The 20,916-nt window shown below is 39.8% G+C and overlaps 2 protein-coding genes across 2 annotated transcripts in view; both read left to right on the top strand.

Moving 5' to 3' along the window:
- Positions 1–1,352: 1,352 nt before the first annotated feature.
- On the top strand, positions 1,353–2,603 carry LOC306740212 (C2 calcium-dependent domain-containing protein 4C; the record flags this gene model as incomplete). Its single annotated transcript, XM_079222314.1, has 1 exon — positions 1,353–2,603. The coding sequence occupies one exon, from the start codon at positions 1,353–1,355 to the stop codon at positions 2,601–2,603; it is 1,251 nt and encodes a 416-aa protein (XP_079078440.1).
- A 1,588-nt stretch (positions 2,604–4,191) lies between these two features.
- Positions 4,192–20,916, top strand: part of vps13a (vacuolar protein sorting 13 homolog A) — a gene marked incomplete at its 5' end in the record, with an annotated part of 36,618 nt that continues 19,893 nt past the window's right edge. The window contains 37 exons of the mRNA XM_079222121.1: positions 4,192–4,291; positions 4,942–4,985; positions 5,072–5,114; positions 5,203–5,298; positions 5,785–5,886; positions 7,889–7,998; positions 8,207–8,266; positions 8,440–8,499; positions 8,753–8,833; positions 9,086–9,143; positions 9,999–10,126; positions 10,332–10,438; positions 10,550–10,721; positions 11,549–11,611; positions 12,389–12,521; positions 12,699–12,793; positions 13,464–13,606; positions 13,884–14,085; positions 14,173–14,287; positions 14,669–14,805; positions 14,906–15,038; positions 15,267–15,384; positions 15,528–15,666; positions 15,889–16,000; positions 16,149–16,303; positions 16,438–16,594; positions 16,765–16,844; positions 16,956–17,015; positions 17,298–17,505; positions 17,626–17,742; positions 18,092–18,195; positions 18,467–18,634; positions 19,152–19,459; positions 19,601–19,748; positions 20,003–20,174; positions 20,472–20,596; positions 20,702–20,871. Of these exons, the coding sequence (XP_079078247.1) occupies positions 4,192–4,291; positions 4,942–4,985; positions 5,072–5,114; positions 5,203–5,298; positions 5,785–5,886; positions 7,889–7,998; positions 8,207–8,266; positions 8,440–8,499; positions 8,753–8,833; positions 9,086–9,143; positions 9,999–10,126; positions 10,332–10,438; positions 10,550–10,721; positions 11,549–11,611; positions 12,389–12,521; positions 12,699–12,793; positions 13,464–13,606; positions 13,884–14,085; positions 14,173–14,287; positions 14,669–14,805; positions 14,906–15,038; positions 15,267–15,384; positions 15,528–15,666; positions 15,889–16,000; positions 16,149–16,303; positions 16,438–16,594; positions 16,765–16,844; positions 16,956–17,015; positions 17,298–17,505; positions 17,626–17,742; positions 18,092–18,195; positions 18,467–18,634; positions 19,152–19,459; positions 19,601–19,748; positions 20,003–20,174; positions 20,472–20,596; positions 20,702–20,871 (4,523 nt within the window). The remainder of the gene's footprint in view (positions 4,292–4,941; positions 4,986–5,071; positions 5,115–5,202; positions 5,299–5,784; positions 5,887–7,888; positions 7,999–8,206; positions 8,267–8,439; positions 8,500–8,752; positions 8,834–9,085; positions 9,144–9,998; positions 10,127–10,331; positions 10,439–10,549; positions 10,722–11,548; positions 11,612–12,388; positions 12,522–12,698; positions 12,794–13,463; positions 13,607–13,883; positions 14,086–14,172; positions 14,288–14,668; positions 14,806–14,905; positions 15,039–15,266; positions 15,385–15,527; positions 15,667–15,888; positions 16,001–16,148; positions 16,304–16,437; positions 16,595–16,764; positions 16,845–16,955; positions 17,016–17,297; positions 17,506–17,625; positions 17,743–18,091; positions 18,196–18,466; positions 18,635–19,151; positions 19,460–19,600; positions 19,749–20,002; positions 20,175–20,471; positions 20,597–20,701; positions 20,872–20,916) is intronic.

Below are 20,916 nucleotides of genomic sequence, written 5' to 3'. Positions count from 1 at the left end.
TTCCTTGTATGTGAAAACATACATGGCAATAAATGGTTCTGATTCTGATTAGAAAAACATTTTAAATAGAAAGAAAGTCCTATCATGGCAAAGAGCCTGAGGAAACAACATGCAAGAGTAATTAATGTAAAATATCTTTGATTTTAATATATAGAACTCCGTGAAAAAGACAGAAACTGGAAATGTCATTAATTTATCCTGCAGATAATTATATGCTGAGTGACAAGTGTATTTAATCAATAAAAGCAATCAATCTAATATGTGCTGTTCAGTATGTTATGTAAGCCTCCACTTTTAGCAGAAAGTACAGTGACCACAACCAAAACCTTGAGCTCACCTTTCCTTCTCATTGTAGAGAAGCCACATACATCCATGACGTTTGAAATACTACAAAAGTAAATAACTATAAACAGTATTGGTCGAATCCCTTTTCAGTTATCTTTTCTTTTTATGATCAATGCAAAATCACAAAATGTTACCTCGATTACGTGAAAACCAGTGTATGTATGTGTTGCCTATATTCCACATCACAGCTGTGTGGCTGTTTAAAGGTCAGTGGGTCTTAGAGAAGGTGGGCTCCTGTCTTTGAACAAAAAGGCCAGATCTCTCAAAGGCAGGTTATACCGACATCATGACCACAACAAGACACACCTCCATATTTGGTTGTGTGTTTTAAGATTAATTTAATAAGTAGAGAGTACAAGGTCGTACATACATACTCTAATAGTGGTGCATAATTTATATTAAAACGATATCTAAATATTTGGCCTGAGATATCTAAATGTGTTTGATTTAGTGTGAAAGTTATTATCTTTGAATTGTATTTTAAATGTGTGTGTTGCATGCTATAGAGAAATTGAGAGCATCACAGATAATGCTTCGTGACTATCTGGCTTCCTTACAGTCCAATAGGCACAGTTCAGTGTTGCACTAAATGCACAATGATGCACCCAATTCTAATCACCACCCACCCACCCAGTGTCCAACACACACTGAGTGACTGAATACACGGTGTGTTGTTGTGCACAACAGGCTGATGCATCCGGGGGCGGCAGATCACTGACGTAGAGCCTCACACTCCCCTATAAACTCTGTCATTCGCACATCCGTCACACTTATGCAGTTCTTTCCTCAGAGGTGGACACATCAAGGCCTAGCAGGTGAGGGAAAAATATTTGTTATTTTACTATTTGCCACTAACTTTAACTTCCTCTTTTTATAGTTCTTAAAAAGTGTGTTCTGTTTCATGCATTGTTTGTTTGATTCTTCTAAATTATATTTTGTATCTTGTTGCCATAGCAGTGTGGACTTTACAAAGACTTCACATTGTATTCAATTATCAAAAAACAACTATGTGGATGTTTGAGAAGATCAGGGAGAGCGTGGAGAGCATTCCCCTGGAGCTGAGCCGTTACCTGGGGAAGAGTGAGGAGGATATCTTTCTGTCTTCTAAGGCCAGTCTCTCTCAACATCTGCACCACAACATCCTCACCCCAGACAAGATCCCAGAGTTCTGCCTGCCCCCCAGGCTTCGCAAGAGAAGCCCGCTGCCGGAAGCTGAGACAGCGTCACCTCACCGGCACCGGCAGTACCAGAGCAGCACTTCCTCAAACACTACATATGTAAAGACAAAGGACATGAAGACGAAGAATGGGGATGCATCAATGGCTTGGAAAGCTACAAAGAAACCTTTGCCCTTCTCTGCAGAGGGGTATGGCCTGGCTGGGATATATGAGAGCCCCAACACTCGAAGGAAAGAGTCTCTGTTCCACTCAAAGTGCCCAGTTTACATGTTTGATAGAAGCCTTCCTACTGCAGCACCCAGACTAGCAGAAGTGACACACCTGCCCAAGAAAACGTTATCTGAGTTGTTTCCTCTGTTTTCATCCAAGAGCCTTTCAGAGACAGGAAGCACAGGAAGTGAAACACCTTCTTCCAGTGACTCCTCTCCCCTTAGTTCCCCTTATAGTGCGAAGTCCTCCCTCTACTTCCCACCAGGCAGCAGCCGTCTTAAAGGAGCAACGTCCTGTCCTTCCTTAAATGACAGTAGGGTGGACAGAGGGAGGAGGAAAAGGGGGTGGTTAAGTTTAACAAACTCACCCAGTAGCCCTCCAAGCTTAAAGGGAAGTTCAGTCACCTTAGCCCCACCGGTCCTCTTCCCATTGGATGTTCTGCATTGCCAGGAGATACTTCAGCATGAGCATGTCCTTCCTTTGCAGGGCCGTGGTAAGGTGCGCCTCTTCGCTGAGCATAGCACATTCTCCACCAGCACGTTTCCATCCCTTTCCACTGTCAGAGTGCTTGTGGTGTCTGTGGAAGGTCTATGGGATGATACTGACCGACGGACTCTAAACTGTGCAGTGAATCTGTGTCTGACCCCAGGGAAGCTTCAGCAACAGGAGAGCGCCACCATCAGAAACTGTTGCAGCCCTGTGTTTAATGAAGATTTCTTCTTTACAGAGCTCACGAGGGAGGATCTGCTGAAACTGCAGCTCTGGTTAAAGGTGATGTACAAACCTGCAACTGGAACATTGAGGAGAGGAACAGTGATTGGAGTGACCACCAAACCACTGTCTCAGTTACTGTCTGCTACTGTCCCATAAAAAAATGGGTTGAGGAATAACTCATTTTGTGTAGTCTGGTAGGAAGACAGCACATGATATATGATAACTATTACAATATGTATGAAAGAAAAAAGTCTAAGTGAGGGATATTATAGGAGTGTGTGTTGGCTATAAGAGCATTTTGCAGCTGCTATGTAAAGATGTCCCAGATTGAAAGAATACTAAGAAATACTATTTACACATTGTATAATTGTAGTTATCAAGTAGTAAAAACTGTAATTGTATTTTTTTATTCAACCGCTAAACAAATTGTAGTGTGATTTGTAGCATATTTGTTTTAGGTTTCCTTGTTCTACGAATAATAATAGTTTGAGATCTGCATGTAAAATAAAACAATTGTTCGGGTCTCCCTTCTGTAAATAACCTTAAGTAGGCCTAATGATTTGAAAAAAGTTAACTGTTTTTACACTTTACATAGACACATGAAAAAAAGAGAAAATGTAACAGCTTGCATACTGTTTGTAAACTGTGTCAACATATGGTTTGGTTTATCAGTCATAAAAATAAAGGTTTTGAATTTGTGGACATGGTATTTCATAACTTCTTTGACAGCGACTATATGCTAAAAGGTCTGTGTATGTTCTGATCGTTTGTTTTTTGCAAATGTCCCTCAGATCTGAGGACCTGCTTAGAGAAGAAATCAGATTAAATGTTATTTATTGGCCAAACTATACCTAATTTATAAACGTTATTGGACAATTACTTTACAAATATTTTTTACAAGACCCATTGCTAGATAAGACCAATGATATTAAACCTGGGACATAAAGACAATGGTAATATACATAATTACTAAAAGACATTTAAAACTACCTTTCCTTTGTCATGCCATGAAACATTCTAGCAAGTATGTTTGCCTTAATCTTGTTGCCATTCTCTTGCATATTGTTGTGCATAATGATGGATATTCTTCCTTCAAAAATATCGAATGAAAACTAATTATGTGATGATCGTATTGATCAAGACATCAATAACCTAGATAATTATCAAAGACACAGGTAAATATAACTAAATCTATGGTTTAAATACACCTATACTGCCATCTACTGGTAGAAAGGGGAAACGCTTTTTTTTGACAGACTCGTATTTCCGGTCACCTGCTTGTTTCACGTCTCTCTTCAAAAGAAAGAAGAAAAAAAAAGCATTTGCACTGAAAAAAATGTACTTGCTATTTAAATTGTATTCTCTCGTATTTTCGTTTTTGGATTCAGACGAAAAAAAAAAGAAAAACTAGTTCTGCTTTTCCGTTTTTTCGTTTTTGTTTTCAAACAGAAAACGAAAGAAACATGGTATTTCTATATTTTGTTCAACTAAACTATAAAACAAACAATAAAAATGTACACGGACCATAAAAACCCCGCAAAACACCGCTTACTGTCTACCTAACCCCAGTTCCCCCCTTGTTGCAGCCAGAAAGAGATCCAGATTAGATTATTTATCGGAAGTAACTCAAATTAATCGCATGACGTCAAAGTTCCGCCCACAGCAAAACGTCCTAATCTGACGTTGAGGCTAATGAATACTCATAATGTAAACATGGTGACAAGTAGATGAACGAAACGCCAAGATGGTCTTCGAAAGCTTGGTGGTAGATGTCCTCAACCGATTTTTAGGGGACTACGTTGTCAACCTTGACAGCTCACAGCTAAAGCTTGGCATATGGGGAGGTAACTGCATTTGTGTCATTTTAGTGGACAGGCTCGCTCGACAAGCTAACTAGCTAATGCTAACAGAGGTTAGCCACCAGCCGCGTGAGCGAGGCACCCTCAGCTGTCAGTGCCAGTTTATTCAGTTTAACGTTAGCTGTATAGTGTGGGCAAGGCAGTGCCGCCAAATACCAGTTCATAGATGGTTCGGTTCAGCGTTGTTCATTTCCGTCCGAGTATATGCACCTCGTGTGAACGTGCATTATTATTTCCCACTGCAAGATGTTTGCTCAGTATAATCATGCGAGTTTCAGTGAAGTGAGCAGTTCGGGGTTACACCCTTTCACACAGCAACGGAGTCAACACTCAGGCACCAGAGCAGTGAGAGGATTAGGAGACAGGTTTCAGAGCCGCTGTAAACACGTATCAACTTGTAGCAACTACTTCACGAGCTCATCCACAGCGTGAATCCCTTCGATTGACCAAAGCTGTCGCGTGAGGCTTTAATAAAACATGCTTTTCGGTGCCTGAGTGTTGAATTTAATAAAAAAACAAAGGCCTCCTCTGTAGATGTAGCTGTTTTTATGAGCCTCATAACACGGCACTAAACTGTTATGCTTATCAACATGTACATCGTAACGACCAGTAAACAAATACTCCTGTCATCATAGGTGATGCTGTTCTTAGAAATCTTGAGATAAAGGAAAATGCCTTGGTAAGTTGCAAATAAATGTAAGCAAAATTGACAGTGGCATTAATGATGGATTTGTGTCACACTGATTTACTGTTCTTTTGTTGCAGAGTCAACTCGACATTCCTTTTAAAGTGAGAGCAGGTCATATAGGTGAGAATGTAGTTACTGGCCCTATCTGACATCTACTGTCCTTATTTGCCACTTTTCCTTTAATACATATTTGTGTTTCTGTTATCAGGACAGTTGCAGCTAAAGATACCATGGAAAAACCTCTACACTCAGTCAGTAGAGGCGACACTGGATGGCGTCTATCTGCTCATTGTCCCAACAGCAAGTAAGATCATCATCTGTGTCCAGCTAAATACATACAATATTATAAGATTGAAGCTCATTATGATAAACCGTTTGCTGTTGATTCCCACTATTTCAGCAGACGCACCAAGTGCCTAAAGGATATTAACCTGCTGTGTGACAATGTTGATGATTAGGTTGCACTGTTTACATTTGAGATATTTCAAAATTCAAAAACACATTAAAACATCGTTGTATTTTAATGACTTGTACTGGATCATGAAATGCCAAACCATGCATTTAAAATATTAGTAATGTCAAGTTCACTCTCATGAACCCTTTTTATTAGCAGTCACAACACCGTGCAGCACAGTAGTCAGAAGAACAAGGTATCTGACTTATTCATGACTCTAAAGTACTTGTCAGGACAAACAGGAAACTCGTAACAGGAAAGAGAGTGACCCTCTGTTTAATTGTTTTCAGAGATGTAGACACAAATAATAATTTGTATTGACCCCATTCTTTCCAGGTATAAAGTACGATGCAGCAAAGGAGGAAAAGCAGCTACAAGAGGCTCGTCAGAGGGAGCTACAGCGGATAGAGGAGACAAAGCTGAAGGCTGCAGAGAAAGGTCAGGGTTGTGCGTGTTTGTGTGTGTGTGTTACGGCCTGCCTAGGGGTACACGGGCCTAACACACATTTGTACGGAAAATAGCCTTGGCAAAGGAGGAACAAGGATGGGGAACAATAAGGCGGGTGAGATATTCAAAAAATATAATTTTGGATTAATGCCCCGGAGACTGACTGGAGGCTCATTCCTGCTACTCTTCCTCTCCCTGCATCGGTATACTCATCTCTTCCGATAAAACTGTCCAGCCACTCTTCTAACCCGATTGTCCTCGCTACACTTAGAATTTGGATTCAATTTGGTCGTCACTTTAAATTTCATACCGCTTCCTCTCTGGGTCCGATTAGTAAATCATCTATTTCCACCATCTGTAGTGGACAAAACGTTCTCACAGTGTGCAAAAAAAGGACTGAAGTGTTTCAGGGATCTTTATGACGATGATCACTTCTCTAGCTTTGACTCTCTTTGTAAGAGATGTGACCTGGACCGTTCAAATCTTTTCAGATACTTTCAGGTCCGCCACTTTGTAATGAAACACTTCCAGTCATACCCTGACCCATGCAAAACACTTTGGGAAAGCCTACTAGACACGCATCCAACTCAGAAGGGGCTGATCTCCAAAGTTTACAACCAGATCATAACGACAATAGATGCCTTTTCTACAATCAAAGCCAAATGGGAAAGTGAGTTGAATATGAACCTGACAGATAATTGGTGGGTGGGTGTACTGAGGAGGGTGAACACATTCACGTCCTGTGCCAGACTTGGTCTTATTCAGTTCAAGGTGGTCCATAGGATGCACTTTAGTAACAGCAGACTAGCTAAAATGTTCCCAGACCATGACGCAGGATGTAACCGTTGTGACTATCCTCAAGCAGATTTACCACACATGTTTTGGGCGTGTCCTAAACTTGGACAGTTCTGGTGCTATGTTTTTAATATCTTATCTATAGTTTTAGGGATCAAGCTACAACCGTGCCTTCTTCTGGCAATCTTTGGAATCCCTGCCAAACCCATAGTACCAAAGAAAATTATACCATTGCCTTTACCACTCTTGTGGCTCGTCGCAGAATACTGCTTGCTTGGAAGTCTCCAAGTCCACCATCTCAGTCTGCCTGGCTTAAGGATGTAATGTTTTTCCTGAGTCTTGAAATGACTGTAATGACCATTTCATGAGGAAGTGGCAGCCTTTAATTTCCTATTTCCAAGACCTGTCTGTTGCCCAATAATTGAGGCACGTCGGGTTCTGTCCATCTGTCTGATTTACTGTAACCAAATCTATGTACTACAAACTCTGTGAACAAATGTAAAGGCCATGTGTGTAGGTGGGTTTGTGGGTGGCCGTGTTTTTATTCCTTATATTTCCTTATTTTCACTTTTTACTTTTTTTTTATTAGTTGTATTTCTTCTCATTTTTCACTTTACGTTGTCTGTTTGCTCTACTTTCCTGTCACTTTCTTCACTACTATTGCAAACAGATCGCCACACGCCACACGCCACACACCACACACCACACACCACACACACACACACACTGAAAATACTTGTTTGCTGATCCCTTTAGTCATATTGTGCACATTCTCTAATTATATATATATATATATAAATATTTAAAAAAGGGTTACAGGGGTAGATAACTATGGTCACTTGTGCTAAGATTTATTTATTTATTTAATATTAATGCTCCATCTAGAGCCAGATAGAGCAGACTCTAATTCCATGGGTCTTTTCCGTTAAATTAATGTGTTGCAGAAACAGTGTTACTTTTAGCCTGAAATGAATGATTTTCTTCTTTATATTTGTCTAATATTCTCTTTGTTTGTAAAATATGCCACACTGCTGACAGCAGATATGTCCATGTTTGTGTTTGGTCATGTGCTGCAAACACCGTCCCTTTTATGTGAACACGCTCACAACCAGATTGAGAAACCCTGGGTTGACTCATAGTACAGGCCTCTCATATGTAGTATTGTCTCATATGTATCGTATTGGTCTGTGTTTGACAGAGGACCCGAATCTGGAAAAGCAGGACACCTTTGTGGAGAAGCTTGTCACTCAGGTCATCAAAAACCTGCAGGTCAAGATCTCTAACATCCACGTACGATATGAAGATGATGTGAGTATTCAAGCTGAGTTACCTCAGTGGTGTATGTACAGCATAACTCATTGTTGTGTTTGTAAAGTAAGCAGTAAGTGAAAAATGCAGGGGCCAAGATTTGATTGCATTTTTAGATCCCCCAACAATGACAGCATGGATCATGCAGAGTACATCCAGTCTTAACCAGGCTGGCTCTTATTATATTTCTCTTCTTTGTTTCCCACAGGTCACTAATCCAAATTGCCCCTTGTCATTTGGAGTGTCGCTTAAAAACCTCAGTCTTCAGGTAATGTGTTGCAATGTCCCTCCTGTCAGAATACATTCTATGTTGCATTCAGCTGGGTGTTCTTAATCATGAATAATACATCTGACTTAAACATAATTATAACATATGTATAAATACATTTAATTTAATATCATGAACTCTCTATATATCACTGCTTGTTTTTATCTTTCCAGACATGTGATGAGAACTGGAATCCAAGGCTTTTGGATGAGAATTCCAGGCTTTTCTTCAAGGTAACCACTTGATCTGTCAGCCATACCTGCACTTTACAGCCTATACATTCTTGCTAGTTTTTTAGTGCTTTTTTTCAAAAGCTATTTGGTTCGATAGGTCGGCAGTTGTTCAAGGAACCGATTTTATTTCATAATAACCTAACTTTGGACCGTGATCAACATTTTAGAACTCATTGCACACTGCCAGTTATTTTACGTCATTATGGTAAACATCTGCACTACTCTAATTGTTTTGTTTTATTCTTTCTCTCAGTTGGTTCAATTAGACAACTTGTTTGCCTACTGGAATGTCAACTCTTTACTCTTCTCCAATCACAGTGCGGATGACGCCTTGGTGAGTTTCCCTATTATTACAGTATGTAATTATGCTATTTTCTGTTTTATTCGGCTTTATTGAGGATTGATATTCAACCTCATTATTGTAAGCACAGAGAACAGCCAGTCAGTTTCACTTCAAGTGAGTAGAACAGTTTCAAAGTAATTTAGTCACACTATGAAAGGCCTTTTGTCAAATAATTTTAAGCGAAGAAAATGTTGAGTAAAATGTAAATTCTCTCCCGTGTTTTTTTTTTTTTTTTTTTTTTAGCAATGTCTCCAGAGCAGTGTGGATATCCACAACTCCCTGTCTGTCAGCCATGACTTCAGTGAGTGTCTTACTATCATCCTTAATTCACATGTTATACTTTTTATATAACATAATTACTTTAAAAATGTTGTTGAGACCTCCTGATGAAACCCATCTAAAAACAAGAATGGGACTTTTCACTTGGTATGTTATGTTTCGCTCTGACACTGCAGTTCCTGAAAAAAATGTGTGAATCACAAAGCTTGATGCACCAACAGCACATTTTAACAGATTTTGTTTTGAGACACAAGCAAACTCATTTTTTAAGGACTGCTACACAAAACATATTCACAATGTTCATATATATATATATATATATATATATATATATATATATATATATATATATATCTATATATCTATATATCTATCTCTGCTAATGCAAAGTAACATAAAGCCACGTACAAACCCAAGGTTCATAGAAACATTAGTATGCCATGGTTAACCAATTTAAAGCTAGGGTTGGTGGTCTTGGGAAACCAGCAAGAGGAGGCTAGATTTGTATTTTTTATTATACAACCAAAAAACCCAATACAGTGTTTTCTTCTCTTTACCAATGAAATAAGTTCTCAGCACTAGCTCCAAAGTCGCTAAATCTAGTGAGAACATTGCCAAGTCGGCCGGTGAAAATTAGTGAGCGCACAGGCATGAGAGAATGCAAAGGTAGACATGCAGATAACCCATCCAATCATTGCCTTCGTTTAGTACAGTCCTGCCATAATCACAGATTCCCATTATTTTCTTGTCAGATCATTCTAAATATTGATTGCTGTCTGGATGCAATGAGAATTTCAACAAATAGAACAAAAAATGTTTTTGAATAAAATTACCATGCCTCGCTTTAAATAATCTATTCCTTGTTGCTGGTCCACAGTTTTCCGTCCTATCTCAGCGGGCGCTAAACTGCGGATGAATCCCAGGTCTGATGTGGACTTCTCCTCTCCCAAAGTGGACCTAACGGTCACTCTCAGTGAGGTGGCCATTGAACTCAACAGACCTCAGGTAGCTGTTTTTTTATAAACTTGTTTATTTAAAAGCCTGGTGAAATCAAAGTGGTTTATTTTTTGGAAGAGAGGAAAAGAAACGCCAATAAGTAAAAAACAAACAAGTGGGGAGAAATTTAATTAAAAATGTAAAAGACTGAACAGTTCAAGGGGCTGCCAGTACTCTTTGCCAGTGAGTAATTGCTTACTTCCTCTCTTTCCAGTACATTAGCATCCTGGAGCTGCTGGGCTCAGTGGATATGATGTCTCGGAATCTGCCGTACAGGAAGTACAGACCTATAGTCCACGCTCACAAGAATGCCCGCATTTGGTTAGAAAACACTTTGACTTTGATTGAGAATTACATATGATGATATTTTATATTTTACCAACCTTCCATGTGTCGATACTTAGTATTTCAGAGTGTGGATTTGACTTGCAGGTGGAGGTACGTGATCACAGGCATCTTGGAAGTGGATGTGAAGCCACGGCTTCAAATGTGGTCATGGCAGCACATTCAGAGTCACCGGCAGATGGTAAAATGCTACCGAGAGCTCTACAAGACCAAAATCACCAACAAGAAGCCCAGCGAGGAGCTGCTCAAGGCACTAGAGGTGGGACAGGGTGGAACGTGGGGACAGGAAGTTCAAGTTCTTCATCAATTTAAGTCTTTTATAGAAATGGATAAAATAATAACATTGCTTACATATCCCAATATAATTTTGTATTCTGTTGGTAATGTCTTTCCCAAACATCTATTATTTTTTAAATGTCTTTCATTTGTTCACAAACGCTTTGACAGATCCTGTATCTGCCATGTTATTAAGGTCTATTTGAACTTTTATGAAGTTCAAATTAGGATTTGAGTGCAGAGGCCAAAGTGGGTTGTTAAGGACAGTTAAAAGTATTTCTTTCTTTTTTTTATTTCACATCTCAGCCAATCTGTCCTGTCATTTGAGTTTGGCTTTGAGCTTTTTTCTGTAACCTTGCCCTCACTAAATTTCTTTCTAGATTATTGCTTGTGCAATTTCAGACCTGCTGTTCCTGCTCGATTGTACACTGGCAAATACCCACAGTACTTAACTGCAGAGGCCATAATTTATTTCCTATGTGAATTGTAATATGATATGCAAGTAGTTAATTACAAAGATATTACCTTCTTAATATCCTTTCATTGTTGCTTTGCTCTAGCCACAACTACCCATTAATCCAGTGCCTGATGAAGTGATTGAGTGAAGTTCATTTGAGGTTGATTATGTACCTCCAGAGAAATACAACATTAAATCGAAATGTATTTTCCTCTGCCACTTCTCTGTTCTGTAAGCATCACATTTTCCTTTCCTGTGACTAATAATGGACATTTAGTAATTGATGCATTCCTGCATGGCGTCGCAAGAAGCTCCTAAAAGCTCTAATTAGCTTGTCTGGTATCTATTCTCAGGAGCCTGAGAAGACCTTGGATATTTTCAACATCACTTTGGCCAGACAGCAGGCTGAGGTGGAGGTAGGTTCTGTCTCATCGACTGTCTGGTGAACATCTTCACTTTGTACTGTATCTCTAGCGTAAATCGCGGTCATTGTAGCAAACAAATGATGTGCTCAAATGTCCTTTTTAAAACCTTATGTCTCAAGTATGCTACATAAAAAAACAATGTAATCCATTCATGCCAATGAATTTAAGAAAAAATAGAAACGGAAATGATACAGAGTACAATTCCTTTTCAACACTGTCATCAATATCCCACATATTACCAAAAAAAACATATTATATTACTAAAAAAAAAAAACATATATATTACTAAAAACCATATATATTATTAAAAACCATATTACCAAAGTGATACAACAGCACAAAACAGACAGTGGTAACAGTTATCAGCAGTTGCATCTAGTGGTTGAGACGCAGCGGTCGAGTCCTTTAACTTGACAGCTGGTAAGACATTCTTACATAATCTTGGCTTTCCTGCATAGCACTTTGCTATGGACTGCAATTTTACAATAGAGTATTTCTCTTACAATTTAAACCTAATCTGTATTGGTGGCTAACCAAATCATATTTTGTTTTCATGTGACACAGTGAATATGTGCTTCCTTGATTTTTCTGTGTTGGCACAAACTGAATAGAGAAAACTGCTTAAACTTAGCCTTCATACGTAGAGGGAAATAAGTCAGCTGCCATGATATGGAAACATTTTTCGATACAATTACTTGAGACTGTCAGATTAAGACCTTGAGCTTCTCGTTTGTTTGCAAATTGTTTAAAAAGTTTTAACTTCCCCAGGCAAGCAAGGCAGGCCTACGCATTTACCGTCCAGGGCTTAAGATGGAGGAAGAGGAGTCTCAGGGCTGGATGAGTTGGATGTGGAGTTGGGGAGGAGAGGCTGATGCAGAAACAAAAGAGATCAAGACTGGAGGTAGGATGTAGAAAACCACAAGTCGTGTAAATAAAAGATAGTATGCACATGTGACTAACAGAACCAAAGCAAAGTGCTCCAGCATAATTTTATAGCAAGAGTTGATGGTGTTAGCTCATGCTTTTACTTTTACGCCTCATATTCGGTCTATTCCTTTTTGCCCTGTCACTCTCTCAGGCTTTGATGAGCTGTTAACCACCGCTGAGAAAGGCAAACTCTACACTGCCATTGGATACAGTGAGACAGCTGCAAATCCCAACCTGCCAAAGAATGTGAGTCATTCTTTGTCATTCCTGTCAACAACACACGTGTTTGTGTCTCCATCCCAGCTAAAGGAATACTTCACCTCCAAAAAGATCACTTCTAAATCAGTTACTCACCCCACGTCATCTTGAATTCACATTGAAAACTAGAATGAAGAATACAAAAATAAAAGAAATTCTTTAACTGAAGTAAATAATGGCTGCTATATCAAAACTTCCATTTACAAACGCTCACAAATCTAGTTTGGTAAAGTCCAAGTCTTATTTATCCAGTCGTATACTCGCTACTTCCCAAACACATGCATTTGCACTAAAACCTTTCTATTTACAACCTTTCTTACTGGTCTGTACTCGCACAGACCAGTAGTGCACCTGTGCAAGTGTTTCAAATGGTAAAGTTTGAACTAAGACACATGTGTTTGGGAAGTATTGAGCATATGGCTGGATACATGAAACTTGAAATATACTGCACAAGTAGCGTGAGAATTTGTAAATGGATGTTTTGACATGCGAGAAAAACAGAGTTCTCTTCAAGTATTCAAGGTAACACAGGGAGAGTAAAAAGGACAGATGGTCATTTTGGGGATGAAATATTCCTTTCAAAAATATTACCAAGATCAAAATGCAAATACTGTGTAAGATGATGTCATTATTTACTATGTTGTCATTTCTTTTTTAGTTTGAGGACATGAAGGTCAATTTCCACATGGAAAGGCTGTCTGTGTCCATCAAAGACAACAAAGACAAAAATGAGATCATCAGGCTGACTGTGGGAGAGCTCCAGTCCACACTCACACAGAGACCTGGAGCACAAGCCATCAAGTTCGTCATAACCTTTTGTTTTAATAATATTTTTAAAAAAGAACCCACTATGATGATCAGGAGAAGCAGTTCTCGGTTTTACTTTTGGTCAGTTAAAAAGCAACACTCCTTATTAACACAGAATCCCTGATGGGGAATTTTCTAGTTGATCCTTTATCTATGCAGGAGGGTGGACAACATAGAGACACCTCTTTGGACCCCAATACTTTTCTATTCTCATATTTAGGATCCTGGCATGGGTGTCACTGACATTTAGTCTCTTTTCCTCTTTTATCAGACTCACAGCTCGGCTTAGTCTGTTTGAAGTCACCGGCCTGGCCAGTAACCGGCCTGCACCAACCCTCCTGTCATCAAGGAAGGCAGCGACGGGAGCAGGGACCCCGCTGCTTTGCATCCTGTTTGAGATCAACCCGCTGGATGAGAGCGCTAACCAACGGCTTCATGTGGAATCGCAACCCTTGGAAATCATCTATGATGCTGTAAGTGGTGTCCGTCAGTGTATGAGCATGAATAAAACATGAAGAGGGTACATATCTAATGGATGATGTGTTTGTGTGTCTGTGTAGATAACAGTGAACAGCATGTCAGCGTTCTTCATGCCTCCTGACGACCTGCAGCTGGATGAGCTCACCAACGCAACCCTTATGAAACTGGAGCAGTTCAGAGACCGCACAGCCACCGGTCAGTTGCACATACATTTATGTATCTCAGGTTAATTCCAAGCCTGGTCCCAACCCTCTGGTGGGCAAATGTTTCCATTCCTTACTCCGGACATGTAATTCATGAACTAAATTCAGCCAATATCTAAATCAGTGCTTGTAATCATAATTTGCATATTACATACATGATGCTGACAGTTGTGCTTGATGTTGAATGTTATCAAGCTTTCTTATCATCATCATCATCATCATCATCATCATCATCATCATCATTAATTAAATAATAAGAATTCTTACATCATTCTTACAACATCTTCTGCATTTGATAACAAAGCTCATATATTGTCTGTCTGTTCTGTCTGTGATTGATAAGTAAATCATTTTCCTTCTTCTTTTTTTTTAGGTTTAATGTATGTGATCGAAACACAGAAAGTCCTCGACTTGAAGGTGAACCTGATGGCCTCCTATGTCATCATTCCACAGACTGGCTTTTACAATGGCACTCAGAACATCCTACTGTTGGACCTTGGGCATTTCAAGGTCAGCAAGTACAACACTTGACACTGGGCTTAAAAACCAAAAAAGGAGGTAATAATTGAAGTTATGCAGTTTTAACATTTAAATGTGGTTGTCTTTTCAGATGTCCAGTCAAAGCAAGAAGCATCTTCCTCAGCTGTCAGTGGGCTTCAGCAACATTGAGGACATCATGTCCAGAGCATACGACAGCTTTGACATACAGCTTAGCAGCCTGCAGTTCCTTTATAGCAAACCAGGTACACAGACTATATATTGCAATACATTATACAGTACAACATAATGTATAGAGAGAAAACTGAAATGTGAAAACTCAGTGGGTAAGTCTTGTAGTCTTGTTGGCTGCCTAAATATAATACATAGACATCGAAAAAATATATTTTCTCAAAGCTTTTATGTTTTTTTTTTTTTTTTTTTGTGCTCTTGTTTGTGGAATCAAAATGTAAAACATCTCATTTGTGTTATAGATGGCGACTGGAAAATGGCCCGTAAGCAGAGAGAGTCACCACTCCACATTCTAGAGCCAGTAGATCTAAAAGTGGTTTTCAGCAGGGCGATGGTCATCAAAGACTCCCGCATGGCAAAGTAATTATTTCCTTTTTCTCCCCCCCCATACATTATGTTATTTAGTATTCAATGTTGCAGGTATGTAAGATGCACACTGGAGTTAAAGATCATATGTTTGGGTGTGTCTCTATTGTGTTTCCATGTTTGCATCTGTGTTCCAGGTACAAGATGTCTGGAGAGCTCCCCCTGCTCTCTCTTCGTATTTCCGATGTTAAACTCCGAAATGTTCTACAGCTGGTAGAAAGTATCCCACTGCCTGAGAGCAAACCTGCTGCACTCAATACATCCTCCACTCCAAAGGTAAAACCAGCAGGATTATTCTTAAATTTGGGGCAAAATCTAGGAAACACATTTTTTCCTCAGTTTCTACAGTTTCTTGTTGTTGTTCTTTTTCTTCTTAGTAGAGGATGGATGAATACAAACAAATGTATCATTGATGAGTACAATGTACTTTAATTATAACTTCAGTTTATTACTTTTTTTGCTGATATATTTCATGTTTTGGTGTCGTTTCCTCCTCAGCCAAAGCAGTCGTTCACCCCAAAGCTCACTCCCAGAAGACCTCTGAACTTAGCGGACCAGCGCTCCTCTCTCTTTTTTGAGTCATGTGAGACCATCAGCATCACCTCATTGGGTAAGACGCGCTGCACATGCTATAGCCATATCCTCTTCGCTCTGCACACCTCGCACAGCCACACATGCGTAATCATCACATCTTGCAATACTCTGTAACATTACAGTGTAACAGATGGGTCACTGTCTGTATTTTTGCCACCTCTCAGGGTCGGAGGAAGATTTGTTCTACGATGCTCCCAGTTCTCCCGTTGGTGATCGTTCATTCTTCCCAGATAATCCCATGCCTCTGAGCTACAAAAGTAAAGGCTCAGAAGCTCAGAAGAACATGACAGAATTCATCATGACGTTTGAAATCAGTGAGGTACGAGAGGTCACAATCATAGTCTGTTTTTTAGTAGTTTTTTATTTTCTCTAACTATCTTTCTATTATTGTAATCTGTTTTTCCTTTGTCCCTCTGTATGTTCTTTTCCTCTATATCTTCTTTGTGCATTTAGTTTTCTGTTCAGTTGTGTCGTCTGTCCGGGGATCAGGAGGTCACGGTCCTCCACTTGGACATAGAGGGTCTGGGCACCGAACTGAAACTACGCACCTTTGACATGACATCTAACACCTACCTACGAGAGATCTGCCTCAAGTGCCCTGAATACATGGGTCGGTAGATGCTGGCTTGCAGTTGCAGTTCTTGACACATTATTCATAATTCAATTTGACTCAAATTTGGTTATTACAAACATTGATAATGAGCATTTGTGAAAAAGATTCAGACGAGTATTGACAGCAGTTTTTATTTTTCCTGTTTTGTTTATTTCGACCTTGTGTAGATTCTGAAGAGAAGCAGGTTCAGCTGATCACTACTCTAGACAACACAGAAGTTGACCTTCTCACCCTGGAGTATATTAAAGTATGTGTGATACAGACCCCTTTCAGATCTTTCAGTATCCTGAATAATTATTTTGCAAATGGTGGTAAATTGCTTTCTCATTGAGGATTGTATGTCTTTTTTTTTTTTTAGGCTGATAAGACTGGCCCTGAGTTCAAGTCTCAACACAACAATACAGAGCAACTCATTAAGGTGAGGAATTCTCTTGTAATTAAAATGTAGATGCTTTTATACCATTATATCCACTGTATTGGAATACATGTTACATGTTTATGCAAGTTTCCCTATCAACTATTCAATGCTGGACAATATTACAAAGTACATATTAAACAATAACTCATCGATATGTTCATGGCAGCGTAAAACAAGCCAGTATAAGAGCCAAACAATTGTACTCTATGCAAAGCAAAAGATGCCATATTATTATTCTTCTCCACTAACATGTACATGTTTTGACAATGCATTTCCCATCAGGTGACCTTTTCATCCCTGGATGTCCATCTCCATACGGAGGCTCTACTCAACACCATGAACTTCCTCAGCAACCTCCTTCCTCCATCCACTAAGAAGGAGGGAGGGCAGGAGGAGCTCCCCACCATCCTAGAGGAGGAGGAGGACGAGGCAGAAGCAGAGAGGGAGGGAGAGAAGAAGGAGGAGGAAGCTACTGTAACCAGGAAAAAAAGTAATCTGTCCTAATAAACCCTTTCAGAATTTCATTCAACTTTACATTGCAAAGCCTTCATTCGCCTGTGGTTGTCTTTTATTTCTCACCTTTTCTTTTTCTGCACTTTTTTTCTCTTAGGCACAAAGAGTTCGAAGTTTGCAAATGTGATAAATCTGCATATCAAAACTGATCTCCGCTGTCTGAAGGTTTTTATTCGAGGACAGAAAGCCAGGATCTCAGAGATTAGCATCGAAGGTATGTAAGGATTGTGATGTTCAATTAAATGTATTTTGTATTGCCTCAGAGGGCTTTACAATCTGCACACGTACAACATCCTCTGTTCTGGGACCTCCCATCGGAACAGGAAAAACTCCTCACCAAAAACGAAACCTTGACATCCCTTGCTCCATGACAGAGAGGATATTTAATTCAGTCCCTCTCCCCTGCATTTTGTGGATATTGACGCAACAAGCCTGTTGCCAACCAACGTTCCTAATTTGTCTCCTGTTGCAACCTTTCTTATTTGGTCCACCTTGCATGCATTGCATGAAAGTATGCCATTAATTGGGAAATGAAAAAAAAAAATGCTTTCTCAACCAACCAGGTCTGGTTTCTGAGGTTCTGATGATGAAAAAGGAGATGGAGGTTCTGGCAAACCTGAAGAACATTGTGATCCTAGACTGTGACAAAGATGCACTTTACAAGAAGGTACAATCAGGAAGCTACCTTTTTTCAAAATGTGAATGCTCTATTCTAATCTATCTTGTTGCAATGCATTTTATGTACTCTTAACTTGTCTTTTTGTTTGATAATAATTCAGCACTATGTATTATAGTCTATATGTCACTTGTGTTTCTGATATTCATACATGTTGAGCATAGAGCATAAGTCACTCTGGATATGAATAGTAGATGACTGGTTATTCTGATTTGTGTTTCCCAATAGCTCTTTAATTCTCCATGTCTCATTTATTTCTTAGGCTGTGTCTATCGCAGATGAGGAAGTGTTTGCTTTCCGCATGGTGAACTACACAAACGCAACAGAGGGAGATGCCTATCTGGACATGTCTAAAGTTGACACCTCTGTCAAGCTGACCGTGGGATGCATCCAGGTCATCTTCCTCAACAAGTTTGTCTCCTCCATACTGGTAAGAATCACATATCCCTTTTTTAAATATAATTGTGTTTATGTAACTTGACTTCAAAACCATGTAACAGACAGTACAGATAATAACTGTAAATAAGAAGTCTCTCGTTTTCCTGACATATTTAACATGGAAACAGACAGCACAAAATGCACCCCCTTTCCCACCCTCCCCATGTCCGAAGATAATAAACTTCCTTGAGTGACAGATGAAACGAAACAAAAAGACTTTGATAGGGAGAGTTATTAATTTGACTAAATGTTTCTCGAAGTTAAGGAGGTTAATATAGGAGAGTAAGGGCCCCCATGAAAGGCATTCAATCTTTTATCCAAGAAGTTGTGCCAGGGGGGTTAGGACCCTTCCAAAGCCACACCACATGAAGTTTGGTTATAAGGGTAGCAAATGCGACAAAGTCAGCCCAATAAGCCTGGAATGTACCCAATTATTTCTTCATTACAACCCAAACTTCTATTAATTTCTCTCCCACATTCTGTTATTGTCCATCCTTTTTTCCTCCCAGGCATTCATCAATAACTTCCAGGAGGCTAAAGAGGCCCTAACTGAGGTGACTGCCCAGGCTGCAGAAAAGGCAACATCAGGTGTGAAGGAGCTGGCACAGCGGAGCACTCGGATCGCTCTGAACGTTCACTTCAATGCACCCGTCATCTTCATGCCCCAGTCCTCCTCTTCCTCTAATGTCATCGTAGCTGACCTTGGTCTGCTGTCTGTCAAGAACTGCTTTGCCAAGCAGCCCTTTAAAAGTGATGCAAAGATCCCGCCTGTTGTGGATGTAATGATTGTGAGACTGACTGACCTCAAGATGTACAGGTCAGAGACCACTCTTCTTAAGGATATACGATTAAATGATTACTTGCTGAGTAGAGCAGAGCAGTACAACATTTTTAGATGGCTCTAAATTACAATAATTCTCAATAACTTCTCAGTATTTATGTGTTGTTGCTTCTCCAGGACCACATACGTAGATGAAGGTTTTCAGGGAGAGACCCAGCTGTTGATGCCAGTCAGCCTAGATGTGGAAATCCAAAGAAATCTTTCATCAAACTGGTACCACAGCATACCTGACATAGAGATCACTGCACATCTTAAGCCCATGAGTGTAAGTAGTGCTGTATGGTAGCATGGGAAGGAATCAGTAGTTTACAGCAAATGTAGTTTTTCTTGTAGACTACGTAGATTTGTATTTGTGCATTTTGAGTGTTGGATTAATAATGACCTAGAAATTAGGATATATTATGACTTTATTGTCTTTTCTAAAATATCTGATCCCAAGATAAGTTAGAGGCTTATGGTAAAAATCTAAATACAACATTTTTTCCTCCTCATATCAAATCCTGTTTCTGTTCCCAACAGCTGATCCTCAGCCAGGATGACATGACAGTGGTCCTGAGGACTCTTAGTGAGAATCTGTCGGAGAAGTCTGATGCTCTTCCACCTTCAGCTCCTCCACCCACCACTGACGGCTCCTCTGACTCTGTATCTTACAAAGAGTCCGAGGGCTCTGGAACCACTGGACCGGCTAGCAGTAAGGCGTTGTGGTTATGCTTGTTTATGTTCATGAGTGTAAAGTAGTTCTACAAATTAGGCAGAAGACATAATAACTTAATGAGCTGACGAAAACATTTGTGTTATTCCACAATCTTAAAATTGACCATTTTAGTTTAGCTCTTGATAAGTGAAAGTGGGGCATCTACAGGCCTCTTCCATCACCTGGACCAAATCCTAGAACGCTTACGGAATCGTTCAATGGAAATGTTTTAAATCATTGTAACCAAGCACTAATGAACCTTTCTAACGTGGTTTGTGCTGTGTAACTTTGCAGGTAACACAGTAGTGACTGCTGCTATTGTGGAGCGTCACAAAAGCAGCAAGTTGAAGAGCACACTCAAAGTAGACTTCAGGTTTGACTCGATGACGCTCGTCTTGTATAGCCCTAATGTGAATGAGGTAATGCATATACACGCACACACAGACGCAAATGATGTGTGAAATGAAACCTGTCCGTTGTCATTTTACAAAAAAGTCCAACACAGTGTATATGTCATTATCTAGCTACAACAGTTGGATTCTCATGATGAGCAGCTGAAGTTGGCAGAGTTTACTCTGGGCACCATCTCCACCTCCGTCCACATGTTCTCCGACAGCTCCATGAAGGCTTCAGTCCGACTGGCTGCCTGCCTCCTAGATGACAAGCGACATAGAATCAAGATGGTCACCCCGAGGTATTCGGGATTCTTATACTCGCACTCACTCATGCACATGTTTAT

The sequence above is a fragment of the Taurulus bubalis genome (assembly GCF_910589615.1).
Source record: "Taurulus bubalis genome assembly, chromosome: 8".
NCBI classification, from domain to species: domain Eukaryota; kingdom Metazoa; phylum Chordata; class Actinopteri; order Perciformes; family Cottidae; genus Taurulus; species Taurulus bubalis.
The sequence above is the reverse complement of the archived record's forward strand: the minus strand, read 5'-3'. Positions and strand labels throughout refer to the sequence as shown.